Raw genomic sequence first — 13787 nt, forward strand, 5'->3', positions numbered from 1 at the left:
ACCCGGAACCGCTCCCTGCGCCGCCGGTTGCCCGGGGGATGAGCTCGGAGAAGGGGAATGTGTCGCGCACGCGGCCCCAGCGCTACCAGAACGCGCGCGCTTTCAGGAACGACAAGTACGACACCAGCGCTCAGCGCAAGGTAAGCAGTGGGGCCGCCCCCGGGGGCGGACGGGGAGATGCGGCGGCAGAGACGATCCCTCTGAGGCGGCGGGGCTGCGGAAAGGGTAAATAGGGCCTGTGCGGCCTGCTGGGTGCACGGATGGCGCTGGAGCGATGGCCTGTCTCTTTCGGCCGAAAGGTCCTGAAGGGCTTCGGGATCGTAAACGAAGCCAGACAGTAGGAGAAGCCGAGAAACCTTTTCATTTTAGCGGCGGAGAAACTTTTGGCCCAGGTTAATCCAAAAAGTTCACTGCGGCATTACATGCGTAATCTGTAATAAGCCGTCTCAGTCAGCTGTCACCTGACCCCGTGTCTTAAGCTCTTGTGTAAGCAAATACGTTGTGTGATCCTTGGATCATATGTATAACGTGAAAGGCCCTCCTTAAGCCAAAGAATTGTTAAAAGGAAAACTGAAATAAAGCATTTACCTTTGTACAGTGTGAGTGCAGTAAGTAAACGTTCCCTGTGGTGTTATCCGTGTGACTTCTTCTAAGGTGTATGGCCTTAAAGTTTGTGACCGTGAGGTTTTACTTCAGACTTCTGAACATTTTGAGAATTTATTTTGAAAACTTCCCCCATCATCCATATAAATAACAAGTTTCACTTTGCATATGTTTGAGACAACTTAAAAATTATTCGTGTTTGCTTTAAGTCTTTAAAAAAATCTTAAGGGGCTTTTCTGAGTAGTTACATAGAATGGTGTTTCCGTGGTTTGATATTCTGACACTATCGTTACTGTAAAACGTTTTGACTTACAGTGTTACAAAAGGTTGTTGTTGTCCTTTTTGCTGTTGTTGTTTCTAAGCAAGGAAAAAGCAATAGTTTACCATATATACTTGGAACATACTCTGTGTTTGTAGTTGTGATAACATAATAGCAGTGCGTGAGAAGACCAAGCAGTGTGCTTGAGCACTAACAAAACTGAAGTGGGATGTTCTGTTTTACAGGCTAAAGCGAAAGTGATGAATAAAGCAAAACACACGATGAGCATTCTAGAAGAGGCTTATTTGGTGCTATTGCTGTCATTTCAATATCTCTTTTAACTGAACCTGACTGGGTTGTCAAAAAGTACTGAGAGGAAGGGAACAAAACAGTAAGTTAAAGCAGTGGCACCAAAGAGGGAGGTTTGGTGGTGGGGCTTGATTTTTTTTTTTTTTTTTTTTTTTTTTTTTTTTTTCAGATGTTGTAGGACTGGTTCTGCAAGTTGAACAGGCTGCTTTCCTGGGGCTCCAAGCAGCACCAATGTTATTTATTGTGTGAGTCATTGCATGGTCCCTGATAGGTGCATCTTTTCCTGTCTGGCCTCCACACACCTGCATACACAAAAATATACTAGAGATCTATCGGGAAAGTCTTCAAAGAGAAACTGAATTCTGACATCAGTTTTGTAACTGAAGCAATCACTTTAATATCCACATCGCTGGCTTTCTTCCCTTTTATAAAATATTTTGTATCATATAGAACTGGCTACACAAACACGCACTCAAACAATTTTATTTTTTGTTAAAAGCTTTTGAATGTAATCAAGATTCATTGCGGGCATTAACTGTGATATGGGACTGTGTCTTTTTTGTTTCTGTGTCAAGTGAGTGATTTCTTTTCTCTGTGTGCATGTCAGTTCATGGAGATGGCTGAACACAAGAAAGAAGCTTCTTGAAGAAGGTGTATCTTATTATGGAATTAGATAGTGTGTGGTAAAAGAAAAGTATGCATTTTTCTTTTGACATAGTATCATGTACAAATTCTAGTGCAAGAGGATACATGAAGGTCATTATTGTAATAAGTAGGCCTGATTCTGCTATTTGAGAAATTTGAAAAGAACTTAAACTAACAAAGAGTAAGTGGTGATTAATGTTTAGATACAAGCTAAACTGAATAATTACAGTTTTACATCTTGGTCTTCTGTAGTCCTCAGTGATCAGATGCACCACAGACGTTCAAAGTGTGAAGAGGGACAGGAAGAAATAGTAGCAATTTGATCACAGGGACTGATATAGGAGTGGGGCATTCTTCCTTTCTACCTCTCACTAGTTCAGAAGATCAGAGGACTGCTCAGAGCTGCTGAAAGAGGGTGGATCTCCTGTAAATCACTGCTAATATTTGGGGGGTTTTAGTTATTTTCCCCGTCTTTGACCACTGTTATACACTGTCCAATGCAATACATCATGAAAGGCTGCAGAATGCTTTTTAGCTTAAAATTTTTATTCTCCTACATTTGTGCACTGTGAAGTATTAACTACAGTAGCTTTAGGTTGTACTGTGGGTGAAGTTGTAGTTACTTGCAGTGTTATTGCTGTTTCTCTTAGTAAAGTAATATCTGCAGAGGAAATTGATCTAATAGACTTTTGACTTTTCCTTGCTGGCAGTCATTATCTGGTTGTTTTGTGGTTTTTTGAAAGGTTTTGTGTTCTTTATCTGACACTGAGCTTGTCATCCATTTTCTAATTTTAAAGACCATAGATCTGATTACTTGCAGAACATGCTGAAAGATCCATCTGTCTTTCCTCTAATGATCAGTCTAGGCTATTTGAGTTAAAACACTCTTGCAGCAAAGTACACTGCCTCTCTACTGTATTTGTGTAACTGCCTACAACACTGCTGGGGAAGCTTGCATCCTAGGATGGGCTGAAGAAGGATAAGCCAGGATAGGGTAAGACACACTGTGTTGTTAGTTTTTGAATCTTGGAGTTTGTTTATGGGTGCTTGCTTTACATAATATATTCCAGAACAGTTGTTTGTGGCACTGAGCTGAGGAATATACATTGTTATATGAATATATATTTTATGTAAAGTATATTACATAAGTCAACATGGAAGCTGGAGTAGTTCTAGAGATGAAAGCAAATAGCATTCAATGAGAACACTTAGAACTCCATTGCAATAAGATGGTAAACCACAAAGTGATTTATATTTACACCCAAATGACGAGTTTGTTTCTTTCCTCTCATTAAGTAGGCCCCAGATGATAATCCACATTTCCCTAAATTTCAGAGGATATTACCTCTGAACCTCAGCTTTACCATAGTGTTGATGTCAGCTACTTCTTCAGCTGTCTGTATGGATAGATAACTTGTTTCAGTGGAGACACTGGTCAAGACTGTGGGAAAGCAGTGGCAACAAAACAAGTGAATATAGAGCATAAGAGCTGAGTGACGTGAAGCTCAGATGGGAGATACAGATAAACATGTAGCCAACTGGAATTGGCCAATAACAGCATTGGAGTTTGGTTATTTTCTTTCTCTGTGCAATGTACAGTAGCTTGGTAGACTAACATCTACTCTCTAGCCACCCCTGTTATTCTGGGTTCAGAAGTGCATTCAGGCTTGGGTTGTACTCTTTCATTTAAGGAGAGGAGGAGCCAGTGTGTTCTGGACTCTAACCTAACTCAGGGGAGGCATGGAGAGAGAGCAGGCATGTGGGTGTTCAGTTCTATGTGGGGAAAAGGATGAGAGTTGACTTGGTCTTTCCAAGTGCGTATATTCTCTTGCTGGTTACTTGCATGTTTTCACATCCATGGTCACTGATCTGAAAAAAGCTAAACATGTTGATCTCCAAATGGCTGTTTGGAATTGGGCATAGAGAAAGCTTTTAATTTCATGTGTTTTAAAGTCTGTAGCAATAAGATGAAAGGGCCTTAAATGCTAGCTATATAGCCATCCATATGTAACCAGTATAACTGTAGGGAGGCCTAAGGCTTTGGTTAAAAAGCTAAATATACTTCTCTTCAGACAGAGACGAGAAAATAACCATGTAGAAAATGGATTTTAAAGTAATACTCATAAAATACGTGACGAAGTGAATCCGGGGGACTTGATTTCAACCTGGGAAATGTGTATTAGAACCCTGAAAAGCTGATGCCTCATATCACAGTTTCAGGTTTGTTAGTCTGCACTGATCTGCTCTAACTGCTTTGCAGTCATGTGCTGGAGATCCTGTGGATTTTTTTGTTTTTCTGAGATGTGTAGTTATTCAGAACTGCTGCATTCAGCGTTGTTGATTGAAGCAATATCACCTGTGGAAGGAAGTTTATGGATGACATTGCATTTTTTTTACAGCAGAATAGACTGCTGATATGTGCTCAGTGGTAGGAGTCTGCTTTCAGTAGAATAAATTGAAATACCCATAGGTTCACACATAATTAGAAACTTCCAAACAGACAATGAGGCTTCTTTGAAACCCATCATTGCATCTTGCTTGTGAGTGCTTTAATGCTATCTTAAGCTAGGGATTATTTTATATGCCAAGTTAGTAGGTGTAGGTGCATGTGTTTACTTCAATACATTCTGAATTGCTTTTGGTGGGTTGTTAAATGATTTGGTGTTGGGTTATGTGAACATATAAGGATGCTGTTTTGTTAATGCAGTTGACCTGACAGTGTGTTATAATATGCACATGGAGTATTTTGTGACTGTGTACTTTAAGACTCTACATGTATGGCTGTACTGCATAACTGTAATTTCTTTGGGGAATATATAAATTATAAGCACTGAATGAGTTGCACTTGTGCTTGGAGGGCAGTATGACAAAAGAGAAGAGGAAAGAACTATTGTCTAGAACAGGGAAATAAGCGTTTAAAAAAATAGAGAAACTACTGTGACAGAAACAGAATCTAACCTGTCAGAGTAGTTCTCACAACAGGAAATCCATTTCAGACCATAAGCACTACCACCTCTTTGTATATGAGAGCTAACTGCCTGAATAAAAGCTGGGTAGAAAAGTTGGGAGAGAATAACGAAGTTGACAAGCCTTGTTCAGGTATTTGTGTGGTTTGCTGGGTTTTTCTACCTTTAAAGGAAAGCAAGCTATTAAATGGATGAAAGGAAGCAAATAAAAAGATATGAAAGTTTAAACCATGTACAAAATATATTTAAAAGTGAATATTAATAGAAAAAGTAAGCATCAGAGGAATTTCTTTAACTATTACTTCCCCATTCTGACTGGGAACTGAGAGACGTGGAAAGTTTCCCTTCCGTTTTGTTAGGACAACTTACTCTCACGTGTTCTCTGGTGATTTCAAAATTCTGAAAATAACGGTTTATCCAAATCTTTAATTAGGGACAGCTTTCTTTGCTTCTTTAAGTCTGCATTACTTTTGAAAATGATATAGTACTTCTTTAAGGAAGTGTTGAATTTAGTGTAGAAAACCACAATGATCAACTTGTTATAGTAATAGTAACATTTAAATGTCATGCATTTCTCCTGAGGAGAATAAACTTAGAAGGCAAACACAAGTTAAGGTTAAACTCTGTAAATCTCCCTGCTTGCTTGCTTGTTTAACATCAGGCCATCATTCTCTATTGACTTTCTAAATCACAGCCTGGTAGAAGGATTGTAGAGTCGTAGTCACTGTCATGTTCAGATATGCCGAGGCAATGATTAACTACACCACTCCATACTTAAAGTACCAACATTGAGTAGAAAAAAGAGGAAGTTGCTGGAGGGGAGGAAGAGACTGTGCTCTATGTGTGCCTGTTAGAAGGAAGAAATTAGAACTGAAAAGTTGTCATCTTTCTTCCAATTACCAGTTACCTTCTGAGTAGATACCATGTTATTTCTCTGAGTTGCTTCGTAAGATTTGTGGTGCTACAGATGACTAGGTTGAAAAGCCCAGGCATCTTTACGCCTGGATCAGGATCTAAAGTGACACATAATTGTGATCTTCATAGCTATAATCTAATTTGGTGTCAGAAGACTCTTAGGCAGCATTTTGGTCGATGTTCTTAGTTTTTACCTTTGCACTGGATATCTGAAGTGTTGCTGATCATACCAAGAAGACAGAACAGTTCAAATGAGAATGTGTAGAAGTAGTGGAAATACACTGACCGGCTCCAATAGATTCATTGCCTTTATGTGGCTGTGATTGTTTCTGTGCAATTGAATTACATTAACTTTAGAGCTTCTTGTGTGTTGCTTGTCTTCTAAAGAACTTTTTCTGTGGTGAAACAATGTATTATAATATAGAGGAAGGCCTAATCTTTGGGATGAGGGCATCAGATAAGATGCAGGGCTTTGTTATTTGAAGCAAAGGTGAAGAAGTCCCAATAATAAAGTATGCCACATGACTAGTCACTTGGCCTTGCTATGAGGTGGTATTTTCATGCAAAGGTGTACAATGAGTAACATGAAAAAGCATCTTTGGAATTTGGGATGGCCTGTATTTTAGTTTGCCTGATAAAAAATAAATTCATCACTGTATGATTGTGTATTCGGGAGCCAGATGATGTGTATTGGGAGGAGGAAGAGCTTTATAAAGCACTATTAATAATAATTCTGCATATTTCCTTGTTCCATAGCGAATGTTTAGCAGAATTTGTAATAGGCTGCCTGTTTGACAAACTTAGGATTTCCTGTAGATGAGAGGTGAAAGTAGTTCCTATTTTGTTCTTCTGAACCGTTTATGCCACACGCAGTCCTGAGCGTGGCCTCTTGCATTCCAAGTGCGTTACGCGTGGCTGAGCCTGTCCCTGCATCGCTTAGTAACAGGGCTCCCATCCCCAGCTGTGATGTCAGGATGTATTATTGGAAACGGGGTCGTTTTCAGCAAGGAAGCTGACTCCCTTTGGAAAGACAATCAGCTTAAACTATTGCCATCTTTTGATGTTTATTGGGTTCTGCCTTAGCAGTACTAAAAATAGTTGATCACAATAAAGAACATCTAGGAATACAAATTTTAGTGTTTCTGTCTTTCTCTCCTGATTTGCATTAATTAGTAAGTTCAGGCAAATTTGAAGGTTATCAGAAGCTTATTCAAGCTATGCTATTTGGAGCCTTACTTTGTGCTAGTCAAGTACTGAAAAGGCTTATCTTCAAATTTCATTAATTTTGAAAGAATGAAGAGTCAGTGCTGACAGCAGTTTGAATTGTCAGTCCTTTATCAGATACCAGCATTTACTGAGAATTGTCTCAGAGAGTTTCCACATTAGCCAAATGTTTGTGTTTCTTGGAAAATCTAATTTATGATGTATGGTTGATATCAAAACCACAGCTCTCTGTATCCAGTATTCAAGCATTCTGCAAAACTTTGTTTGTTTCTGTCTGCCTGTCTTTCTTTTTTTAACATGCCAAATCTGTATTTGATCATTTGGAAAAAAAGTTTACTGTCTTTAAACTGAACCAGCCGCACACCACACCTTCAGTTAACTACACACTATGCAAAAACTTACGCTGATTGGTTGAAATTTAGTGAAAAGGGGAACAATGGAAAACAAGTCCTGTAGTATAATGTTAGTCATAAGTTGCATTTCCTTTGCCGCATACATTTTTCAGAATAGAGTAAGAAACTGTTTTTTTTAAAACTGGGCTTGTTCTTTTGTCTAGTGTATTGAAGTAGAACTTTGTGGAGTAGTAAGAACCTCTTGTGGGTCATAAAACCAGGAAATTACTTCATAAGTTACTGTAAGCACAGAATAAGTTATCAGTTTGTAAAATAATAACATAAACTGTAATTTCAATTAATGCAGAATCTGTTTCAATGAACTTTTGGGTATTCTAAAAAATAGATGTGTTTTAAATCATCTTAATAATGTCATTTTGGTATGGTAGCCATTTTTAAGCTGTTTTAAAGCACAATAGAATTTTTTGACTATATGCTTTTTTTAAATTATGAAATTGCGGTTTTTAAAGTTCTGAATTAGTACACATAACTGTATGATAGATAAAGTTACTGCTGTCATTTTTAGATAAGAAGTAAAAGTAGATTCAATGTACAAGTATATGTTGCTTGTTATTTAAGGTAACTGTGGTTTGGCACTACTTCTATCTCAGATTAACTTCCCTTGTGCAAATAGTACTGGCCAGTTAACATTTTGTATTCCTGAGCAAACTAAATGCAGAATGTTGTAGAAGATCTTCAGGTAAACTTTGCATTGTCTTGAAAATATATCATAGTTCAAATGACTATTTTAGGATTTTATCTTAGTTACTTGAGAGCAAAAGTGTATTACTTTTTCATAAAGGAAGTTTGTGATGAAAGAGATATTGAATGATTTGACGGCAAATGTGTGGATTCTACTGCACTGAGATCTGAGAAAAAGTCCTGATAATACTTACTTAAACTATGTAGTATATAGCTTGAGCAATAATAAGTTAAAAGTTAAGTCTTGCAAGTTGTCTTTGCATAAAACTCGTGTTATTTCAGGGCTCATTTATACTTAAATCTGTATTGTAAAATATGTAGAGATGAAACAATAGATTATTATTCATATTTTATTATTATCAACAGTATAATAACATAAATAGGTACTACTATTAAAAATATTAAAATTATGATGTTAATAATAATGAAGACTCCTTCAAGGTAAAAGACTACCTCAGCACTCTTTCCACTGAAGAAAATTACTAACAGTAAATGTATGTAAAATGTTTATGTTAATATCAAACAAACATCTTTCTAAATACTGTATTAATTGCATGATGGGTTGAATGACCAAGATTATACTCATAAAAATAGGAAATTTTCAATGTATTATTAATTTAATTTTTATTTATTTATTCAGAAAATAAACGCTAAGCTTCATGATGGAGTCTGTCAGCATTGCAAAGGAGTCTTGGAGTGGCGGGTAAAATTCAACAAGTACAAACTACTCTCAAAACCTAAAAAATGGTGAGTTAAGATACTTTGTATTAATCGCGTAGTGTGTGAACTTTTTGGAAAAAAATATAGTTTTGGAAACTCACAGGTAGTAGCTGCTGCTATAGGACATTCTTCAAATTTGGAGTCTGCAATGGCAGTATATAACCAGTGTTAATTTTCTAAATTTAGTAGTCTTTTATCTTAAACTCTTAAAAAGAAAACATAGTGAAAAACCAACTGCTTCCCTGTTAGCTGCTAAAATGCTTGAACCGTGGAGCTGTAAGTTTTCAAAACTGTTAGTGTGTACTCCTGAACAAAAAGTCAAACCTGACCCAGTCATAACATGATTTTCTGAGGCCTCATTGCAAGTCAATACTTGAGGAATCTGCACATCTCTTAACTTTTGTAGTTCATAAAGACTATCTAATAGAGAAATGAGGAGAGGAAGGTGTTATTTCTGTGTCATATCAAATCTCCTTACCAACACTGTTCTCAGCATTACTGAAACCTCAGTTTCTACAAAATATTTGCAATGCATGCCATTTCATTATCTCTTGGTACGTTCTCTCTTTTTGTATGTGAAACTATAATCCCAAATATTAAATGTTCAGCATTGTTTGCATACAATTCTGTATTAGGTATATTTGGATAAGTACATAACAAGGATTATAAATATCTTAAAATAATTTATAGGTTTGTGACAGGTTAATTTTCTGAAGTGGATACTCTCTGCTTCCTTCTTACTTGCTCAGCTGCAGAGGTCCTTAGCTATGGGGCTGCAGACACAGCCGGTGTTTCAACAATGAAACGTTGAACTCAAAGAAACTGCAGCTGGGCTGAGGTGTATGATACAGGCAGCTTTGTCACAGTAGTTCACTCTGTGTTTGTGTGTTGTTCTCTGTTAAATAGTTCTGAAATACTTACGGACTGCTTGATGAGATTCTGTAAATGTATGTGTGCAGTTCCCTTTATGACAGTGTATTTTATTTTGAATTTCAGTAGGTTAAAAGGGAAAGAAGGTTAGTTCATACTATATCTCCCATTTGTGAGAAGTTTTACTTTTTAATATGAAACCACATGCAATAAATATTTTGGTTTTAGTAAATGATTTCACCTTGTTAAAAAAAAAAGATTAGGTAGAAGTCTCACTGATTCTCAAAGTGAACATTCTGTGTACTATTCACTGCAGATAAAGTTGGGATTTGTCTTTTTTTAACTCATTCTGAAATAATTAAAATGTGCATCTTGTTTAAAAGCAATGAGCAAATCATGTGGTGGTGAATCTGGGTTTTTTGTCTCTTCTCTGCCTACCCCCGAAAGGAAAATAAAATAGGCAAGAAAAGCATGTAAATTGGTGAAGCTTTGGAAATAGAAAAAGTGGCAATGTGGGACAGCTGCTTATGACAGGATATGTAGTGTTTTCCATCATATTTTTAAACAAGTAAACTGGGCTGCAGACCATTCTAGCTCTACAGGTGGTGGTTTCTAGCCCAGCCTACAGCAGTACAAAGGCTGAGCGGGCTACTGTTCTGAAAGGGCAAGACTGTGAAGATTTTCAATGGGTGAAGCTTCTAGGTGAAGTAGACACATTACAGACATTAAAAACGTGACTATATGGAAAAAAAATAAAATCTTTATTTCATAGGCGATGGAAATGGAGGACTTCTCTGTACCTCAACTTATTTTTAGTTCTTTAACATCTTCAAAATTATGATTGTTAGTGCAGCCACAAGTTATCCTACTTTATTTTTATTTCTAGTATTTATTTGTTACAAATAATACTATTTTTTTAAAAAAGTCTATTCATCCTGCATTGATAGTACCCCTATTGGTGTGACGTGGCTTGGAAGATTTGTAGACATTTTTTTTAATACTGAAGTGACTGAACACAGAAGAAAGGGGAGGGAAAAAAACCCAACTGCAGTAGGTATTTCCAATGGCATCTAACTGTAGGTTTTTCCTGGAGGAGTGGAAGACCAAAAGACTAGGCAGTTCAGACTTTGCTTTTGTCAAATGTGTCCTACAGCAATTCTTGTGATTTTACAGCTTTTTTTTTAGGTGTGTGTATCTTAATAATAAAACAGCAACAGAGCCTAGATGAAGATAGTAGGAAGAAGGCAATAGTGCTTAAGAACGAGATTTGAGAAAGCAAGTAAAAATTCTGTTTCATTAGATGCTAATTAGTGCATCTCTCCTTAGATGGTATGCAAAAACTTGATATTTTCCTTCAGCCTGTTTCAGCCAAATCTGCAAATCGCTTCTTCAGAACTGTACGCTAAATCTTTCCTGACACTTTTGAGTGCCTGAGAAACCAAGAAAGAGTGACTTTTAGGATAGCTGCATTACATAGGATATATAGTTCTGGGTTCTGTTCTCCAAAAATACAAGGCTTTAGAGATGTTAGCTGTATGTTAACCTATAGCATTTTAGAAATGACTTAATTTACAGAGTTTTATCATATCTTGAAAAAGAATAGCCAAAAACCTCTATATAATTAGATTGGGTTTAGAATACAGTTCGATGCAGGCTTGTGTTCATGGAAAGTGAAGTCTAGCACTGGCTTTGTTTATACTCTGAGAAAATCAAGAGGAAGACATTGTAAAATTGAAAGCTTTTTATTTGTAAAATGCATGCATCTTTTTGTACTATATTCTTACTTAAGAATTACTGTTAAACCAGAAGATGAGTTTATGTAGCTTTTAAAGCTTTTTTAAAGCTTTTAAAACTACTTACTGAAGCAAATGGAAAGGTTTCTTTTGTCACTTTAAATATAAAAATTCTTGGGTTTATGTTTCTTCTTCAGTTCTTGTTTTAATAATTCTTCCTGAAAAAGTTAAAGGAGGGGGGAGACAGTCAATGATTTTGATAGTGCTGCTTGTTAAATCACCAGTTGTTTATAACATGTTGTTTCTCTTTTGAAGAGTATGTATTGCCTTTGAACGTGGAATATTTAATAAGTATCCACAAATATTTTTTCTAATCATGTTTTCTTTCTCTTCACAGTGTGAAGTGCCTCCAGAAGACTGTAAAAGATCCTTACCATATTATTTGTCGACCATGTGCTGGTAAACTAGAAATTTGTGCTAAATGTGGAAAAGAAGAAGAAATTGTAATTCCGTAAGTAGCTCATAGGTGACATAGTTTCAGTACTACACTGTTTCTTCCCCTTTTTATAAAGCTTGTTTGGGAACTGCCAAGAAGCTTTACTTTATGCCATATTCTGAGTAATCCTGACAGGAATCAAGTAGAGTCATTATCCTCACTTTCTTCTACTGAACCTAGGGGTGAAAGGGCTATTGCTGTTAGTGGGGCCGAGCCAAAAAAAGTATTACTTGAATAAGACATTTTAATACCAAAGGGTAAATTGCTTATCTTCCTTAGGAACAAAGCACTTCAAAATGGATTTCGGTATAGAGCACCATAAAAATATGCATAAGATAATTTACTGTTTGCATTTTGTCTGTCATTTGATGATTCAGTTACTAGTGAACAGAAACACTAAACAAGGCTGATACTGAGCACAGTTACAATAATATATTTATCAAGCTTTCGTTTTATTTATTCTTTTACTAGAGTTCTCTCCTGAGCATCTGGTATCAATTTGATAGTTTGTGACAACTGGCCAGCAGTTGCTTAGCTGGTCAAACTGTTCATATATATTATTTTTTTTCTTCACAGACCTTTTCCTTTACTGTCTTCTATATCTTTCCTACTCAGTGTGGAAGTAACTTTAGGTTGTTTTCCCTCTCCTCCTCTTCCCCATGTCCTACCCCTTTCCATCCCTGGTAAAATATTTTACCCTCCATCCCATTCTTGTTTAAAAGAATAAATTCCAGAAATGGATGGTGATAATATCCTCTTGCTTTCTGCAGGATTGATAAAGGACAAGACAGAACTATGAGTGTGACTACTAAAAATGGTCCAGAGAGCAGTGGATTGGAGGGTGAGCTGGATTTTGATACAAACTTCAGTAGCACAGAAAGTGATGAAGATTCTGATGTGCTTGAAAAACAATTTAAAAGTATGAATTTTGAAAGGACAGAGATCTAAAATGTTGAGTTATATGAGAGACTGTATGCAATCAAAAGTGGTTTGCCTTAAACTGCTCTGAAAACCTGATTTGACATCTAAGGTCCCTGCATATAAATGTTGGCACCGTGTATTATCACACTTGTTGGGGGTTCTGTATAAAATATTTTTTTTTTAATTAAGAGCAGAATGCCTTGTGAAAAGATTCAGAAATTGAATCTTTAAGCATAGTTATTTCTTGCATACATGTTAACAACTTCCTGTTTCTCTGGAATAAAGCCTCTTTGTGTAATTGTTCTAAATTCAGTATTACATGACTGTTATATTGCTACCTGGAAAGCTAGTGGGCTGTTTGGAAATTAATTGCTGATTTCAACCTGTATATTTGAGTTGGCATATCTCAGCTCAGAATAAAATTTATTAATCGAAATAAAAACCATTAGAATCAACAAATTTTTGCCAACGAGAAACAAGCATATTTATTCCAGTTGAATAAAATTCTGGACTTCTGGAGGCGATGAAGTCATCAAAGGTAGTTTCAGCCTCCCCTTGGTTTCTGAAGCGTCTCCCGCACAGGAAGCTGTCAAGATGTCGAGATGATAGTTGGTGGACGAGAGGTCTGGTGAGTGTGGTGGATGAGGCAGAGTTTCTTAGCACAGCTCATTCAGCCATTGCAGCGTTGAAAGTGCAACGTGTGGCCGCGAGTTATTGTGGAGAAGGATTGGACGGACCCTTTCTCTTGACCAGTGCTGGGCACAGCCATTGAAGTTTCTGGTGCATTTCATTGATTTGCTGGACGTACTTCGCCGCCATGATCGTTTCACCTGGATTCAGGAAGCTGTAATGGATTAAACCAGAAGCAGACCACCAGAGAGTCAGCATGACCTTCTTTTGGTGAAGATTCGGCTTTGACAAGTGCTGCGGAGCTTCATCACGGTCCAACCACTGAGCCGATTGTCACCAACTATCGTAGAACATCCATTTCTCATCGCACGTCACAATACAGTCGAGAAACGGGTCGTTCTG

The 13787-nt window shown here is 37.0% G+C and overlaps 1 protein-coding gene across 1 annotated transcript; it reads left to right on the top strand.

The window, feature by feature from the left end:
* Positions 1 to 8: 8 nt before the first annotated feature.
* On the top strand, positions 9 to 13010 carry CZH9orf85 (chromosome Z C9orf85 homolog). The gene is made up of 4 exons (XM_026866398.1): positions 9 to 140; positions 8656 to 8762; positions 11736 to 11849; positions 12605 to 13010. The coding sequence occupies exons 1-4, from the start codon at positions 39 to 41 to the stop codon at positions 12780 to 12782; spliced, it is 501 nt and encodes a 166-aa protein (XP_026722199.1). The 5' UTR covers positions 9 to 38; the 3' UTR covers positions 12783 to 13010.
* The last annotated feature ends 777 nt before the right edge of the window (positions 13011 to 13787 follow it).

The sequence above is a fragment of the Athene cunicularia genome, assembly GCF_003259725.1.
Source record: "Athene cunicularia isolate RWA chromosome Z unlocalized genomic scaffold, athCun1 chrZ_part2, whole genome shotgun sequence".
Classification (NCBI taxonomy): Eukaryota; Metazoa; Chordata; class Aves; order Strigiformes; family Strigidae; genus Athene; species Athene cunicularia.